The sequence below is a fragment of the Peromyscus maniculatus genome, chromosome 2 (genome assembly GCF_049852395.1).
Source record: "Peromyscus maniculatus bairdii isolate BWxNUB_F1_BW_parent chromosome 2, HU_Pman_BW_mat_3.1, whole genome shotgun sequence".
NCBI lineage: Eukaryota > Metazoa > Chordata > Mammalia > Rodentia > Cricetidae > Peromyscus > Peromyscus maniculatus.
The window spans coordinates 84,133,013-84,151,153 of NC_134853.1; the positions used below are offsets into that span (position 1 = coordinate 84,133,013).

At 49.4% G+C, this 18,141-nt stretch overlaps 2 protein-coding genes across 3 annotated transcripts in view; one reads left to right on the forward strand and one right to left on the reverse strand.

Moving 5' to 3' along the window:
- The window catches only part of Snx30 (sorting nexin family member 30), a 100,673-nt gene extending 94,626 nt beyond the window's left edge, over nucleotides 1-6,047 (forward strand). Inside the window, exon 9 of the mRNA XM_006994012.4 lies at nucleotides 292-6,047. Coding sequence (XP_006994074.1) covers nucleotides 292-351 — 60 coding nt within the window. The 3' untranslated portion in view covers nucleotides 352-6,047. The remainder of the gene's footprint in view (nucleotides 1-291) is intronic.
- Nucleotides 6,048-8,011: 1,964 nt separating this feature from the next.
- Nucleotides 8,012-17,643, reverse strand: Slc46a2 (solute carrier family 46 member 2). 2 transcript variants are annotated; one of them, XM_042271225.2, is made up of 5 exons: nucleotides 13,387-17,643; nucleotides 11,769-11,852; nucleotides 11,021-11,177; nucleotides 8,889-8,974; nucleotides 8,012-8,440 (listed from the first exon to the last, which is right to left on the reverse strand). In XM_042271225.2, exons 1-4 carry the CDS (start codon nucleotides 14,519-14,521, stop codon nucleotides 8,917-8,919), a joined length of 1,434 nt encoding a protein of 477 aa, XP_042127159.1. In that variant the 5' UTR covers nucleotides 14,522-17,643; the 3' UTR covers nucleotides 8,012-8,440; nucleotides 8,889-8,916. The 2 variants fall into 2 exon arrangements, with proteins under 2 accessions (XP_042127159.1, XP_006994073.2); XM_006994011.4 differs by having other exon boundaries at nucleotides 8,012-8,974.
- Between the last annotated feature and the right edge of the window lie 498 nt (nucleotides 17,644-18,141).

The window sequence follows — 18,141 nt, forward strand, 5'->3', positions numbered from 1 at the left end:
TTTCCTGCCTGGTCTGGTTTTTGCGTAGTCAAGGGACAGATTTCCTTAGCGTGGCTCCATCTCCACTCCCTGGGTGTAGGCTTCCCACTCATGAATGCTTGCGAGCCCTGTAAGGACACTGCTCTTTGATAAAGACGGGGGTGACACATTCCGGACAAACACCTGTCGCCTCCTCTGCTGATAGCAGCATTGATAACGCAGGTGGGCGCCATGGACAAGGGTGACCGCGCAGGATCAGGATTGGCAGAGTAGTGCTAAGCAGCTGACCTTGCGTGGGCTTTCTCGTTTCAGTGCCTCATGGCGTGGGAGTCGATTATTCCACTACTGCAAGAGAAACAGGAGACCAAGTAGCTGTGTTCCCGGCGGCACTGAGACTCTTCTGCCTCCACAGGGCACGGCACCCTGAACCAGAATGTCCCTGCAGAACCGAGAGGTGGTCATGGGAAAACAGCAGAGCAGCGCCTCTCCTTTGTGAACCCCCCGCCCCTCCCCCCACCGTTGTTTTCAGTTTCCTGTCTATTCCTTGGTGGAGCCCATGGGGCAGTAATCATCTCTCAACAGAAGCATACCTCCGTGTTGTGAAGGAACCTCCTAAATGGAACACTACGAAGACTTGAAACTGAGGGACAGGACAGCCCCCAGATGACGTGACGGCACTTTGGGGGCAGCCCAATTGCTGTTGTGGGACAGAGTCAGGGACACGGGACACGAAGAAGGCAGCTGTGGCTTGCTGTGGAGACCCTGTGGCTCCGCACTTTACCCCCGGGGGCATTGACGTGTCCCAGCGTGGGAGGTATAGGTACCTTCTTGGAAAGTCCTTAATTTACGGTGGCCTGTGGCTGTGACTGTGGCCTCCTGCCTGCTCATCGTGAGTGGCATCCCTTGGCTTGTTTCTGGTTCACATGGGTCCGTTTAAGTCAGTGTCTGTGTGCATCCGTGCTTGAGTGAGCAGGCCAGCGTCCTTGTCCGTGTTTGACGCCTCAGGAAGCTGAAGGGAATGCTCCCGGATCTTGTTTCTGGCACCAGAATGCTATAGATGAGAAGCTTTTTGGTGTGAATTGGAAAAAAAGGTGCATTTTTTTTTTTTCTCCGTGAAGGTGTTAGTGTGTTTGTCTTGCTTGTTCGTCACCGTGGTTGGGATTAGACCTGTTAGGAAACCGCTGCTGTCTTGTGGTCAGCGACTCTCCCCGTGTACCAGGCCTCAGCTCCAATGTCTGCTTTGTGCAATTTGCCTTTACCTCACCAAAAATGTCTGGTTTCATACTTCCTGTCCTGCCCACTGAACATCTGGGCAACCTCGCAGTGAGGGCTGGTGTGTGGCATTGTTAGGACTGCCACAATTTGTAAATTCAGTGTGAATGTTCTATATGAGTGTTTTAACCCCCCAAATTCTGTGATCAGGAAGGAATCTGCAGCCCCCCCCCCCCAGATGTGAGGAGTGACAGCAGGCTCCTTGCTTCTGGTTCTGTGGAAATCTCCATTTGCAGCCAAAATCTGGGACCTGCTGGCTGTGCTCAAAGTCTGCATTTGAAACTTTTCAGTTTGCCATTAAAAAAAAAAAAAAACAACAGTTAGAAGGATCTCTTTCAGATCATTTTCTTGCTGAAAGAAGCTGCATAGTATGTTCTTTCTTCTGTGGCTCTTTGCTAAAAACCCATAAATCCTAGCCGCCAGTAAATGGGAAGGGGTTTTGTTTATTTTTAAAATGAAGCAGTCGAGTTAGTGCTTCATATACAAGTTAATTTGCAAATTCCAATCCACACACACACACACAGCATGCTGAAATCCTGTCATTCCTGCTAACAGAGTTGGACCTCCACTGAGCTGCCTCTGGGACATCGTGGACAGCAGCTAGACAGCATGAAACTATTTGTCTTTTCCCGGAACTTGACCAATGTGTGATGGAAATAATAATTCCTGAAACTATTGGTACTTGCCTAAACCCCATCCATCTATGCCATCCTAAAATCCTTTGATGTGAATTTTGTTTGGTACAAATAGAAATGACCCACTGAAGCAGAAGGGTAAGAACAGTCTGTACACCCCCAACTTCAGTGGCTCGGCATCTCATTCTACCTCTAAACCATCGGGTTGGCGTGGGTGTGAATGCCCAGAGCCAACCCAAGCATGCTGGTAGAGTCAGGGCATGTATTCAGTCACCAACAGGCCTCCATTGATGGATGGCAGCAGACACCAGACTGGCCCAGCAGCGATGTGCAGCTTTGGGAAACATGAAACTTCGCTTTGTGGACCTTGTGCTTGATAAGTGTCCAGTGTCATGATGCTTGGAAAGAATTAAGGAGAAGCCAAAATCTGATGACCAGCTGCTTGCTGAAACCCCAAGTCAATCCTGTGTGCCGGTTAGCTAAGAAAGAAGGGAGCCCTGTGGAAACAGCCCTGGGCTGCACAGGGAAATGTAGGGAGGGATGCAGGGTCCACAGTCATTCCCTCATGAGAGGCTGCCTTTCACAGCATCTTGAAATTTTTGTCTTTTTCTGTTTATTTGGCCAGCAAGCAATGTTCCTTGGCTTTGAGATTCCAGAAAGATCTGGAATGATGGAGACCTTCTGTCCCCTAGGAACGATGTCAGTGGCCGAGCCAGGAACCCCATGCACAAGAAGGTACTCTTGTCTGTCTTCAGGTAGCATCTGGCGAGCTGAGGAGGCTGGTCCTGAAGGAGAGGGGCAGCGGCCCGTGAAGGAGGCCTCCTGCCTTCCCTACTCCTGTGGCTCCCTCAGTCCCCGGAAGCTCAGCAGTCATAAGCATTGCCTTCCTCTTGGCCAAGCACAAAAGAGATTCCCCCACACAAACTATAGCTCAGAGATCACAGTGCCAAAATGCCTCAGAGGCTCCATTAGTTCCTTCTGGAGTCTCCAAAGCCTCTGCCTTGAAGTCACAGACCCCTCTTGTTTATTTTCCATGAGACTTTGCCTTGAGGGTAGAGTGTACCGTACCTCAGGCAGAGGGATATAGATAGCTTTTAGGGCTTGAACGCATGACAGAGAAATGAAAGTTGGCTCTAGTAACTGTCCAGGTCCTGAGATATGGAGGGTTTGTTCACTGGGTTAGAAATCTGCCAAGGCGAAAGAGAATTTGAGAGAGGTGAACGTTTAGGAGACTGCTGTAGTTTGTAGCAGGAAAGGTTAATACTAATGCTGCCAATTTGCAAGAAGAATCTGGGCTGCTCTGCCCAAAGCAAGGAGGCTTTGCTCTGGAGTAAGGAGGGAGCCACTCCAGCCTGTGTGGGCTTGGCTTTTAGCCTCTCCTAAGGCTCAGTAATGAGTGCTGGGGAATGGAGAATAGGCTTAGGGAGGAACCAGGCTTGGTGCGCACCAAGCTATCCTGAACTCACCAGGCATTTCCCCGCAGCCCAAGTAAGAAAAACCCACCATATCTGGGGAGAGAAGTGGAATGTAAGTCTCCTTTTCTGCCAAACGTGAGCCCATGGAATGCGTTCTTCCTACTCAACGGGAGGAAACTGTCCATGCACACTGCAGCCTCTGGAGAGGCCAGTGAAGTTCTGGTTTAGATTTGAGTGTGGCGCCAAGGTTTCTCCTTGAGGACAACACTCAGACTCCCTGACTTGGTCCTGTCCTGTGGAACTGAAGGCCTAGGTAGCTGCCTCTGTTTCAGTGAGGTCATTTGAATCATGGAAACGTCATTACACTACGCTATCCTGAGCTGGTTGGGATGGGTAGAGCAAGGCCAAGGACTACCTTAGATGCTGCATTGGCCCTACTGGTCTGGGTCTTGGAGTGGACTGGAACTGGGATCCTTTCTGGCTAGGTGGAACTGGTGACCCTGAAGAGTGATTCTTCCAGGGGATCAGCTCCTGGGGCTGGGGCTGGGGCACCCCCTTCTCACTTCTGGAACTCCACCTTCTCACAAAGGGAGTTTGGAAATCAGTTAAGCTAAGCATAGGGCACAGCTAGGGGACTTTGGTCGTCTTCATTTACAAGATTATGTTGGAATTTGGGGTTGCCTTCTCACTCTCAAAAGACTTCAGGATGGCAACCGATGGGCTGTGCCTTCTCATCACCTGCGGTTGTCTCTGCTCAGGTAGAAGGTGGCACTTAGCAGTATAGTTGAAAGTGACCTCTTCTTGGCCAAAGAGAGATGCTGTAGGTGTGTTGGGCCTGCTCCCTCCCTCCCTGTTTATAATTTAGTGAATAATGAGAGATTCTGTTTCTTCTACCAACCCACTCTAGGTTTGAAGGTGTCTCTGTGGCTACACACATCGGAGGACAGGGACTCTTTGTCTGAGGAGGCTGGGGTGGGGACTGACCATTCTCTCTTGATTATATCTGTTTGAAATATTCCTGGGTGTGGCTGACTGTCCAACCCTTTATTCGTGGCAAAACCAAAACCACATTACTAGTTTTTAACTACTGTAGTTTCTAAGTAAGTGCTGTGGGGTGGGGGGAACCTCTAAAGAGACCAGTAAGATGTGTATCTCTTCTTATCTGTTCTCAGCACTTGAAAACCAACACATCCAGAAAAAGCCGGACTGTTAAAAGCATAACTAGTTCTTAGAAACTTGTCAGTACCCACTCATTGCCTTACTCCTCAGCTGGTGTTTTAAAAAGTCTGCATAGAACGTTTTACACGTGGAAGCAGGTGGTCTAGAAACTTAACACAGGCCATGTTCAGTCCTCTGAAAGTCACAAGCCAGAAGTGAGGGTCACAGAAGGAAGGTGGCCTTTTGGGAGGCGAGACTAAATATTGCTGTTGCCAAATGATACTTGAAATAATGTCGAGAAACAGGGACCACGGCACTGTTTGCTGTTTCCGAGTGGGACAGATGAACTTCGTATGCTTTGGCATGGTGTGGGCTGTGGAGGATACAGACATTCTCAGCAGTGACGAATCCCACAGCTTCAGAGAATCCTCTAGATTGGGCCGGCATGGAAGGTTTACCCTTGCCTCTGCAGAACGGGCCCTAGAGCACGTTGGGATAGAAACTCTCCAAAGGTTGAAATGCCAAATAACACAAACCTGTTCTGTGGACTCACTTAGTATTAAAGCCAGTGGTGACGAGTTGATATGCGCCTCTCCCAGAAGTACCGCCCAAGTATCGGGTGATTCTGGGCTCTCCACAGCCCAGGCCAGAGCAGCCAACACCTGGGCACACTGCTGTTGGACAGGCTGGTTCACAGCCTTAGACTGATGCTCTGCCAGGAACAGTGCTGGAGGGCAGGAGGAGGAGGAGGGATTTTTTTTTTTCCTAGACTGCAAAGCAACATGTGGATTGGTGTAACAAAGGGATGGCTGTGTCAGCTGGGCCTTCATCCGGGAACAAACCAGCATCTTTACCAGTCAGCACTGTCCACCTAGACCGTGCCTGCCGAGGGTTGGACCTCTCCTCAGAGTCCCGCTCACTGTGTGTGTGTGCGCCTGTTCCTTTCATGCCTGGCCAGGAATGCATGGAGAGACAGCCTCTATCTGACAGACTCCCACAAAACAAACTGCCAGCAAACTTTCTAACTCACATTTTAACTGGTCAATGGGGGGATTAAAATAAAATTTTGGACTGTTTTTTTTTTTTTTAATTTTTAGAAATTGTTCTTTGTGTTTAAAACTTACCGAGAAAGAAGCAGGCTTCTGAGGTATGGAGTCTCGCTGTGTGCTCTCTCTCTCCATGCTGCCATTAAGCCAAAACAAAAGCTGTGAACATAAGTGCTTGAGAGAATGCGTGTTGATAAGAAAGTGATTTATTTACAGATCCAAGTCTTTGTCTCATGAAACTACCAAAAAAGAATGTCACCCTTTTCTTTGTTATGGAACCAGAGATTATAAAAAAAGAAGAAAAAAAGTTGTTTTGTTGTATTTTTGATGCTGGCCCGAGGTTCTTGTTCACTTTGGTTTTTCGTATATCTGTGTGTAAGAAATTCTGTTTCTTGTTTACTATGGAATTAGTATTACATTTTGAGGTAAACAAAGAATTTGTATTGCTTGATAAACTATTAGCTTGTAAATTAAAGTAAAATTCTTTACCTCAATTAACTTAAAGTAATGGACCAATAAACCTATAAAAGATGCTTTATTTACCCCGGGTCATGTGCTCATTTGTACTTGTTAGGACAGGGGAAATGGGGCGCCTGTCTTTCTGGTTTTTTAGAAGTTTCTCTGAACAGATGACAACTTGCGTGTGAGAATCAGAGCATGCAGATTCTCACATGCGGGGTAGTAGGAAAAGGCATACATAAGTACTCACATAAACTCGGTGTTGACCAGAGGCCCTGCCACCGTTTGCCCTCTCCTGCATCTTCTAAGTTGGCACCAATTTAGGGAGACAAATTGCTGTAGTATCATTGAGACTGCCAGGCGGGTGCTACACAGAGATTCTTCCTGCATGGAACAGTAGCAAGCTCATTCTATTCCAGGTCGGGGCAACCATTTCCTGTTTTTGTTTGTTTGTTTGTTTGTTTCGTTTTTTCCTGCCATGTTTTTGAGGCATTTCCAAGAAAAGGGAATGCCTGCAGTTTATGAGAATGCTTTTGCAGAGGACAGAATCCGAATGCAGTCCCCAGTACCTGTGCCAGGTAGCTCCCAGCCACCTGTAACTCCAGCTCTAGGGGACCCAGGGACCTCTTTTGCCTTCTAATCCTCACTTACATGCACATTCCCACTCAACAGACACACCGATATACATGTAGTTTAAAATGAAGCTGGATGTGGTGCCCGCCTTTAACCCCAGATCATGGGAGGCAGAAGCAGGCAGATCTCTGTGAGTTTGAGACCTGTCTGGTCAAATATTGGGTTCCAGGTCAGCCAAGGCTCCATGGTGAGGTGCTATTTAAAAACAATGTATATGTGTGTTTATATATGTATGTTTATATATATATATATATATATTGTGTGTTTATATATACATACATACATACATACAGTTAATCCAACATCATTAATTCAATACTACAGTGATATAAAATGGGACAGCAAGATAGAATAAGGAGATTTGAGATTTCAATTCCATTGTCTGATTTAATAACTAGTTCTAGAATAGTTACATCTCTGAGCCTTCAATACTTTAAAGTACAGACAGGCCTTCCCTATAGGGTTCTTGACAAGCTAGTAATTATGTACACAAAGCACCTTTCTGGTGGGCACTTGCTATATGACAGCCCTTATGGCAGGGCTTTTCCTACTACCTGTTGAGATATGTCCAAGTTAAATATTAATGAGTAAGCCTTTCCTATATGTTTAGCTGATTTTTAAAGGACTGTTTATATACCTTCCCCCTTCCCTTTTATAAAGGTACAGAGGTCAGATGCTGGATGATTGGGGTCAGGCTGGAGACCTGGGACATGGGTAGAAATAAATCGCAAAAGCCATGGCAAGGGCTGGTGAGATGGTTCAGCAGGTGAAGGTGGTTGGCATTCCCTGGAACCCACATGGTAAATGACACACACACACACACACACACACACACACACACACACACACACACACCACACAGAGGTTATAAATATCTTTTTAAAAGCCATGGCAAGAAGTGATAAAGGAGGAGGTTGTTATGGGGCAGCCAGATTAAAAGACTGTGAGAAAGGAGACTAGGTCAGAGGTCATTTGGAGCCTTACAGCCTGGGAGGTGGAGGTGATGCTATTGTATCAGTCAGGGAAGAGAGAAAGGATACGGTAATCTTAAGTGGTGAGTGAGGGGAAAATAAGGGGGCTAAGTTATCTTGGGGAGCTGGAAGTTTTGACTCAGGTGTTGGAAAAATTCTGGGGTCTGTGGGGTGGTGGGGGGACAGATTATTGGAGAACCAAGTGCCTTTGGCACCTCAAGAGTTAAAGATGCAAGGAGGACAAAGGAAAGAGGATGGGGTGGGTGCAGGGAGGTTGGGAGGGCGGAGGAAGTCAAGTTGTGATCATTCCCTGCAGGGAGTCAGATACAAACTGTCCAGATGCCCTGACATTTAAATACATTCTCTGTATTTCACTCTACTTTGAGAATGCCATATCTGTAGTTACAGGGGGATCCCACCAGGGAAAGAACGATTTGTACTCACACTGTGAATATTGATTTTATTAGGAGATAATTCTGCTCTGTAAGCAAAACAGACAATCTGAATAAGTAACTCAGAATAAGCTGCTGCTCAACATCCCCTGTGTTGTTACACCATTCACTCAGGAAAGAGACTGAAAATGTTCCATTGCATATTTCTGGACTTGCTGGATTTGGCTTTTGTTGCTGGGTTTGTTTTGTTTTGTTTTGAGGCAGGATCTCATGTATTCTCGGCTGGCTGCAGACTGGCGATACAGCTGAGGATCGCCTTGAACTTCTGACCCTTCTGCCTCTGTCTCCTAAGTGCTGGGAATTCAGGTGCCCACAGCCGTGCCTGGCTTAGGAGGTGCTGAGGATGGAAGCCAGGGCTTCGTGCATGCCAGGCAAGGATTCCACCCGCGGAGCTGCAGCCCTGGTCCTGACATGTGCTTCCTAAAAGCAACAGTGTTAACCTCTTGTTTCCAGCTGAGGAAGACTCAACCAAGAAAACTCGTTTTTTCAAGATTTTACATTAACTTAAAAACTATTGTCGTACATACAAAACTGTTGTCAGTATTACAAAATGCCCATTTCCTGCTCATTCCCCTTGGGCTTAAGCCTTCCATAGAACTTCTAGCACTTGACTTGTTAACCATCTCTTGGGGCCTTTAAGACAGTGATGGAGGACAGGGGCTGGCTGGAAGGAGCCTGAACCCCTCCAGGACCTAGGATGCCTGTGCAAGCAGCTGGTACCCACAGACCCTAACCTCTACCCTGCAGAGACATCTGAGAACTAGGAAATTTCCTCCAATACCCAGAAAGTGATTTTTCCCTCCCCCCGGGGGCCCGAGGGCCACAGCAGGTCTTCGGAAGGCTGGAACTTGGGTTTCACGGGCAGAACCTGGTTATCGCTGGTGTTTTCAACTCCTTCATTTCTCGGCACTCTCTCCTTGTTGCGACCTCGGGACTTGTTTGTAGGCCACAAGGCTGTAAGAATTTGCAAAAGAGAATTATAGAAGAAGAGCTGGGATGAGGCGCGGGGAGTGGGGGGAGGGTGGGGGGGGCGAGGTAGGGAGCTCTTCATCTTTACCTAGGCCTGAATCATCTCCCACCAATCTTTCTCACCGACGGGGAGAGAATTTGTCTCTATAGTGCGTCAGATGTTACTAAGTTCCAGAAGGCTGGCTCTAGAGAACTCTCCCGATTCTTTCCAGTCCCGGGATAATGAACTTCTCCCTGTCTCCAGTAACACTGTGAACTAGGCAGCTGCCCCATCTTCCCAGCGCCTCTTTGCCTCTCACTCCTGCCTAGTGATGAGTTCCCATGAATATCAAAGGCCTAGTTAACCTTCACTGATCCCAAGGAGAGTTAGTGGTTTCAACTTCAGTTCAGTTACCAGTGGCCTCTGAGGACCTTGTCTGCACCCCCAGCACTGAGGTTGAAGTTGCTTTTTCCTGGGTGCTGGAGATCTGAACTTGTATCTTACACGGCAACCATTTTACCCAGGCCATCTTCCTGGCCCCAGTTGTTCGTGTTGTTATTTTGAGGCCAGTCTCAGGAAGCCCAGGCTGGGGCTGGCCTGGAACGTTCTGATCTTCCTGCCTCACCCTCTGAGAGCTGGGGTCCCAGATGTACACCATCACACTGGGAGGGATGGAAGCTGATGCTTTGTCATGCTAGGCAAGCACTGTACCGATTAAACTACACCCCCAGCCTGCCTTTTGTGCTTTAAAATGTGGCTTCTGCCAGATGTAGGGGCACACACTTGCAATCCCAGTGCACAGGAAACTGAGACAGGAAGGTTTAAGTTTGAAGCCAGCCTGAGCTTTATAGCAAGACCATCTCTCAGAGATCTGCTGCCTTTGCTTCTGGGGTGCTGGGATAAAAGAGGGACTCCACTACTACTTATAGCCCATCTTTCAAATTAACAACAACAAGAAAGTGGCTTCTTGGGCCTGAGGGGATGGCGTAGTGGTTAAGATCCCTTGCTGCCAGTGTTCTGTTGATATCACTGGGAAGACTGCTCTTTTCTGAAGGGAAATGGAGAAGCAGTGGATCTGGGGGAGAAGGGAGGTCGGGAGGGGCCGGGAGGGGTGGAGGGAGAGGGGGCTGTGGTTAGGATGTGTTGTACGAGACAAAATTAAATAAAAAGAAAAAGGGGGCAAGAAAGAGCACTTGCTGCTCTTTCAAAAGGCCTGAGCTGGGTTCCCAGCACCCAGCTGGTGGCTCACAGCCATCTGTAACTTCAGTTCTGGAGGATTCCATCTCCCTCTGCTGGCCTCAGTGGGCAGGCACTGCATACCTGGTGCACACAGATGTACATGTGGGCAAAACACTCAGAGACACAAAATAAAAATAAATACAATTCTTTAAAAATAAAGCGACTCCTTACCAACTTTAACACACACACACACACACACACACACACACACACACACACACACACACACACCCCTTTGTGATTCACACTCTTTCCTAGTGAAGCCAGAATTAACCCGTCCTTTCGTCCTTTCTTTCCATTCCCGAGCCCTCTAGCCCTCGGCTAGCAGTGCCTGGCTGTGGAGCAGCTGGCCTGCTCTTCATGGCTGGGGCCTTCTGTCTCTGCTCCCCTGGAGCTGAGTGCTCTTAGGTCACAAAGGAGATGGTCCCTCAGAGGAAGAGGGCAAGGGATTGTTGGCTAAGGCCTTGCTGGGAAGCTCACACCAAGGGGTGGTGGCTGAGTCCCTTCAGGACACAGGGAAGAAACAGTCCTTGGAAGTGACGAGGGGTCCTAAAGGGATCCAAACCAAAGATCTGGTCAGAATGGCTCCTGCGAGTTTCTAACAGGGCCTCCAACTGCAGGGAAGTATGTGAAGCCCCTAATAATCGATCGTTCTGTGAAACTGCCAGGGAGGGGCCAGGTTTTGGGAGCCGTCTGTTCTTCTTTGAGGGCACTTGTAATAATAATAATGATGATAATAATAATAATAATAAAAGTCTGATTGACGTAAACACCAGGGCCCCAACCCACATAGCAGACAGTTTCTGTCTTACCCAATTGGGACAATTGCCAAGAAGGAGAGAACGGAGGACAGGACGAAGCAGGTGCCGGCGAACTTGTCCAGGGTGAGCTGATAGAGCTTGTTGTATATGGTGGATGTCACCACACCTGTCAGAGCTAGGCACAGCTGCAGGATGACGAACACCTTTCCTGTGGAGGAGACAAGGGTTATCAAGAGATGTGCTGTTATCCCTTTCCTCTACCTGGTCCCTGGGGAGCTCCAGAGACCCCTCGTGATCCTAAGGACTCCTTTCCAGTCCCCGTGGCTCCATTTGATGGGAATCCTGCCTCCATCCAGCTGGATCCTCCCGAAGAACCTTTCTCTGACTCTGGTTTGCAGTGACTAGCTTTGTGAGGCTTGTCCACTCTCCTCTCCATTCTTTTTGCCCTAGATAGAGACCAGTGTGTTCCTATAAGTTCGAGGATGCTTCCAGAACGCGTGTGTGTGTGTTCGTGCACATATGTGCATGTATGAAGGCCAGGGGTAGACATAAAGCTCCAGGAATCCTCCTCTCGGACTCCCCAGCACTGGGGCTTTGGGTATGCATTTCCACACCAGCATTTTATACGAGTGCTGGAGATCCAACCTCAGGACCTCAGGCAAGCGCTTTATCAACTGAGCCGCCTTCCCAGCCCTGCTTCTGGATCTTCTGAGTATTTCTGAAAGTCTGTGCCACAAGCTGAGTAAGTCTGTGCCAGCCCGGGCAGGACATCCTGGGGAGAGTCCTCTCGCTCACTCACCGTAGGCGGAGTCCTTTATGAGTTTGGACATGGCTGATCGGATGGTCGTGATGGGGATCAGTGCGAACAGCATGGTGGCTCGAGCTGTAGCAGATCAGAAGAACACTTTCATTGGAGTCCAGCCTTAACCCAGGCGAGCAGAGCAAAGCAAAGGCTTCCCTCCCGGTCCCTCCCCACACAGTCCCCGTGGCCTTGGTCTGGAAGCATTAGACTTCTTTGCTGGGAGCACCACCCCGAGTAGCCCAGACTCTGAATCTCTGGCCCTTTCAGAAAAGGCCCCCTAGTTCAGTCACCACACCTCCCAAAAGCCTTCTTAACTAGCCAACTGCAGACGGGGCGGGAGAGAAGGAGGGAGGTTAGGGAGAGACAGGGCCCCCGGGGCGGTGGGGGGGCGGTGGGGGCGGTGGGGCGGGGCGGGGGGGGGCAGGGGGGGGGAATGGAGAGATACCATAGGAAGGGCTGGAGAGAGGGGCACTCTGTCCTCTGCAGAAGACTTTAACTGGGACCTTGCCATTTTGCTAGCTGCTGTCTCTGAGGTGGGTGGCCTGGGGCAGTTCCCTGATAACCATCTAGAATTTTCTTTCCAAGTTGTTAGCTATTAAGGCACATGCAGCCTATGTACGGAAACATGAAATAAACCTTGGACTCCCTTCTTTCTTTACACAGCCACACAGCAAATGCCTGGGAGCCGTACAAGCCCAGTGGACATTTTGTTGAAAGATGGACGCCCACTCCACAGCTGTAGAAAGTTCTGTTGCAGCAGGAGTTCTAGAACTTTCTGCCTGAGGTTGTCTGGCTGGCGTCTGTCCCCCAGTGGAAACCTCAGCCCATGGTCTTATGGGAAGGTGCTCCATCGGTTGTAGAGCCAATGGAGCTCGATTGGAGCCACTTATTGAGGAATGTTGTGCATTGTTAATAAGCAGCAGTGGCGCACGCCTTTAATCCCAGCACTCGGGAGGCAGAGCCAGGCGGATCTCTGTGAGTTTGAGGCCAGCCTGGGCTACAGAGCGAGATCCGGGACAGGCACCAAAACTACACAGAGAAAACCTGTCTCGAAACCCCCCCCTCCAAAAAAACAAAACAAAACAAAACAAAAAAAACAAAAACAAAAACAAAAACAAAAAAACGCTGGAGAGGAGAGGACGGGGGAAGCAGCTTGGCCGGTAACGGGGTTTGCTTTTTTGTCAGACAACCTGAGTTCAGTCCCTGAAACCTCATGATGGAAGGAGAAATAAACTCTGGCAAGCTGCCCTCTGAGCATCACAGGTGCATTACAACGTGCCCATCTCTCCACTCTGATGAAATAAATACCATTTTAAAATTATTAAAGTTAAATGAACCCATCTCCACTTAAGGCGGTCTGGCAGCCTTCCATGCTGATTCCAAGATCCACTGACCACACCTCCTTGACCCAGAGCCATGAGTCCCACCGTGGCGAGATTCAGTCAGCAATACAGGTAATACCCAGCGCAAAACAGACAAACCCATTCCCGTCTCCCTTGTACCTCCTGGACTCCCAAGTTCTGTCCCTGGTACTAAACTGGGACTCCAAGACCACACCCCTAAGCTCTGACACAGATTGTTAGCAGTGCCCTGCCTCCCTAAGCCCCAGACTCACCAATGTAGAACATGTATGTCTTCTTCACAAAGGCCAAGAGAAGGGCTCCAGACCCAAAGGAGACCATCCCAATTATGATCATCGTGGTGTCCCGGAAGTAGCGGGAGAAGACGAGGACACCCAAGAAGCTGGTGATGAAGATTATGTATCCAGAAGCCATGCCGTAGCCCAGCTGCACTTGGTTCCAACTGAGAGGCTCCTTGAGCACAAAAAGGGCCATGACATCCACTGTGCCCACAACGGCCAGGTCATAGACGATGGCACCCACGAATAGCAAAGCGATGATGGTTCGAGAGGACTTCTTTTTGCCGGGAGCCAGAGGGTTCTCTGATACATTCTGCTTGTCCAGTTTATCTGGATCCAGGGTTCGATAGGTGCCCACCATGCCGGACACAGTATCTACGGTGGGGTACACCTTGTTGGGCTTGGACACAGACTCAGGGACCTTCAGCACAAAGAGGCTGTAGAAAAGGGCAAACGCCGCACAGCCCACGCTGCAGGCGGTTAACACGAGGCCTTGAGCAGAGTGCCCAACTATTTGCTTGAAGAGATGCCCTGAGGCCATGCTCCCACAGAACCCAGCCAAGCCCAGCACCAAATCGATGATGATGAGGCGCAAGGAGCGGCGGTCTTCGGAGCAGCCCAGGGATCCCAGCGCCATGACCCCGGACCAATAAGCGGAGAAGCCCCCGCACAGCCCACTGAGCGCCACTGCTCCATACATCACCTCCACGGGCCAGTCCAGCATCACCTTGAGCAGGAGTCCGATGCGGCACAGCAGGAAGCCCAGCATTGATGTGCAGATAGAGATCTTGCGGTGGTAGCGGTCACTGAGCCAGCCCAGGCCATAGGCGGACAGCAGGGGTGCCAGACCCACCACGAGGTTGTAGATGATGTAGAAATTGGAGATGGCCTTCTGCTGTTGGTTCTCCTGTTGCTTCCCGAACAACTGGCTAGCGCTGTGATTGGAGGAGCCGCCAGCCTCCGATGCGAAGGATTCCTTCACTACCAGGAGTAGTCCTGCATCGTAGAGGGAGCCGGCCACCTGGGTTGAGGCCACCACAGGCTCGATCCAAGCCCTCACCTGGAAGCCAGAGAGACGGCTTCCGCACGGACAGGTGACTCTGGGACCCATGTAACCTATGCGACAGGAGACAGAGTTTGCTATCTGCAAGGAGATGCTCCCAAATCTTACGGAGGCTTGGAGGATCGGGGCTCAGTGCCAGAGCCCTTTTCAGGTGCGCCTTGGGAGAAGCGCTGGGGCGGCGCGTGTGACAGTAGCTAGTCTAGCTGCCAAGGGACTTACCTGCGGCCCCTCCTCCCCAGGTCAAAAAAAGCGGCGCTCCGCCCCCACCTCCACCCGGGTCTGGCTGAGCAGGCTGGAAACTGCCCAGTGAAGCCAGAGTACACAGGAGCCTCAGGTCCTTCCCCACACATCCTGGAGCGGGCCCTACAACCGGCCTCCGGTGAGGACTGCAGGAACTGAACCTCAGCTGAGCGAGCTCTGGAGCCCACCCAGGGAGCGTTTCCAAATTCTTCCTCCTTTGGAGGCAGGTTTGGGCAGGGGTCTGAACCCTGGGCTTCTGCTTGATGTAACTTTGAGGTATCAAGTTTTCTTGTCAAAAGTAGGAGGAACCTTGAGGTGCGCAAAGCTCTAGGTCTTAACTCCAGCACCATGTAAAGCAGGAATGATGGCACGTGCCTGTAATTCCAGCGCTCAAAACGTGGAGGCAGAGGGGTCAGAAATTCAAGATCATCCTCAACTACACAGAGAGTCGGCTACAAGAGACCCTGTCTCAAAAAAAATAAATAAATAAATAAAAATTAAAAACAAAAAGCAAAAGAAAAATAAACAAACATAAAAGATGGTTCAGCAGGGAAAGGATTGGCCTTTGTTCAATCCCTGGGACCCACACCATAGACGGAGAGAACCACTCAGAACTCTGACTCGGACCTACACATACTGTAGTACAGAAACACACACACACACACACACACACACACACACACACACACACACACAACCAAGTAATTAAAAATAAAAATAAAATAACAAGGGCCCATGGTATAAGAAGCTACTGGCACAGACTTTCAAAGAAGTTAACTCAATGGCAGCTCCTTCCGGCCAAAGGCCTCTCAGAGAAGCGCCTCCTTCATGCACCTGTACGGATGGGCCTTCCCTGTTGGGCTCCAGCCTCAGCTCCCAGTCCCAGATGTCCCTTCAGAGCATAAAGCTGGGCTCTGGCAGAGTGTGGTGGGTGGAGCTCACTGGAGACAGCAGGTTCTTCTGAGTAAAGACAGGAGCAGAGGCCCTTATTGCTTCCTAGTGGTTGTTCTTCCTGCCCCACGGCCTCAATCCTCTGTAGCCTGGCCAAGGTTTCTGTTCCCCGGCCCGGCCCCTGGCTTTCTTCAAGGGCATGCTTCTGGAATGAAGCTCAGAGTGATACAAGAATCAAAAGACACCAAGGAGTAAGATGGCCTTTCGGTTCCACATGGACAGTTAGAATATCACCCGGCCTCCTTTCTTGTCTCTCCACCCTCGACCCTGACACAGCAATGGTCTCACGACTGGCATGAATTCAAAGTTACAAAGAGGACACACAAACCTCCTGGGAGGGTCTAGAACCGGACAGATAATGGGCTTCTACAGTGGGTAGGGATTAGATTCAAGGCAGTGCTTGGGTAATCCTGTGCCCCTTTGGTAGTTTTTAAGTGGGGTGTCCTCTCTACTCCTTGTCACCGCTCAGGACCTTCTTTGTGTCCAGACCCAGACAGCTCTGACTTCTGCAAAGAGAAAGATGTGCCACCCAGTCTCCCCTTGTGAGATGTACCTGTGGATCTGGCTCACCAGTTTCTCTCCCCCACCCCACCCACCCCCGGCCTGTTTTCACCAACCCATACCTGACTCTCCCACTCCATTCCTAACATACTTTTCCAAGGCTTCAGCACGCAACCCAGCAGCCTGCTCCCATGCGTGGCAGAGACTCCAAGGACGGTTGAATTGCGAGAAAGTTCTGCAATCAGTGATGGCGTAACCAGAAGGACCGACCGCTCGGGCCGTTGGATCAAAGGAGTCTGTTCTTGGTGCAGCAGACAGCAGGAGGCAACCTTGCCCAATCTCTGGCAGGCTTCATGGGTTCCCAGCTTCTTCCATCCTCTTGTGAAATAAAGCGCCTCTGAGAGATTCACGTCAGACTTTGGAGATGCTGGGTGCTAGCCAGCCTTGGGGTCCTCCAGGCTTATGGACTGACTCTTCTGGTCTGGAAATGATCTAGTCTCAGGTCCAATGATGCCTGCCTCATCTTAGACTACTGTGGGTTGGATTATATTCTCATTATGTTCCTACTCTCCTCTTCATCTCTGAATGCTGGGTCTAACCGAGGTTGTACTGGACCATCTTATGTGACCCAGGTTACCAGCAAGTTGAGCCTCGACTCTGCCACGTCAAGATTTAATATCTTCCACAGGCTACCTTTCCTTGGGGTCCAGATTTTCTGGGAAAGGTTTCCCTCCACTCCTAAAGCACTAGCAATAAAGTGAATACCACTGCCTTGCATGTCAGCTGTGAGGATTGTTCAGGAATCTAACCTGTAGCCCATAACTGGCTTTATGAAAGAGAAAGAGTCAAACTTCTTATCTCTATATGAGTAAAGGTATACTAGTCCACGATCTCATGTAGCCTAGGCTAGCCTCAGACTCACCTCAACGTTCTAGTCCTCCTGCTTCTACCTCTTGATGGAACTCTAGGGAACATGCTGGGCTTATGGGGTGCTGGGGATGGAGCCCAGAGCTTTGTGCCCGTGGGGCAAGCACTCTCCCAACTGAACTACACCGCCAGCCCTACCCTAGCCCACAAAAGGTGGCCTTTAACATTTACTGACCTCTTACCATGTACTAAGTACATTACACTATTGAATTCAGTTAATCGTCCCAGGAAGTCTACGGACTGAAATCAGAGATGTTGAATGATTTGCACAAACTCACACAGGAAGCCAATATTTAGCATCAGGCAGTCTTTGAAAGCCTACGGCTGTGGGGAGAATTCTGCAATCCTTTTGAAGATGCCCTCTCAACTAACAAGGGGATGGAGAGATGCAGAAACACCACTGCCAACATGGGCATTACTGTTGCTCAGTGCTGGATTGCAGAAATGAATGAGAAGTGTGGTCCAAAGCTCCCTGACTGAACTTACACCGCAGGTACTTTACAATCAAATGGGAAACACTTTTGTTACCTTAATAAATGGCCCCAGATTTATTTTACAAAGGAAAAGAGAAGACAGAAACTTCTCCCTCAAGTTGTCCACTGACTTCCACAAACTTGCTGTGGCATGAGCACACACACACACACACACACACACACACACACACACACACACAGAGAGAGAGAGAGAGAGAGAGAGAGAGAGAGAGAGAGAGAGAGAGAGAGAGAGAGAGCAAATCTTCAAAAGGTATCTAGTTTATAGGAAAAATATAAAATAAAATTTCTTCTAACCCTTTAAGCAGCACATATAAGAGTGAAAAGAATGAACAGTTCTCTTTTTAAGTGTCCCTCAGTCTGTCCCCTCTCTTTTATCCTTTGACAATTCCTATATGTGTGCCCTGTGTTTTAGTGTTCTCAAGTTGCCCGTGTTTCAGTAAATGGGACCCACACCTGCTCATGCCTGGCCATAATTAAACTCAGGGGGTCAAAATAAACTAATCAAGGTTGCTGGTGGAGATTTCAAACAATCCACTGTTTCATCTGGGGTCATGT

Coding starts and splice junctions, on each gene's coding strand:
- Slc46a2 (XM_042271225.2), bottom strand. CDS start 14,521: ATGGGTCCCAGAGTCACCTGTCCGTGCGGAAGCCGTCTCTCTGGCTTC. Junction 11,853..13,386: donor GACATACATGTTCTACATTG/GTGAGTCTGGGG, acceptor GATCTGCTACAG/CTCGAGCCACCATGCTGTTC. Junction 8,975..11,020: donor TTGGCAATTGTCCCAATTGG/GTAAGACAGAAA, acceptor AAATTCTTACAG/CCTTGTGGCCTACAAACAAG.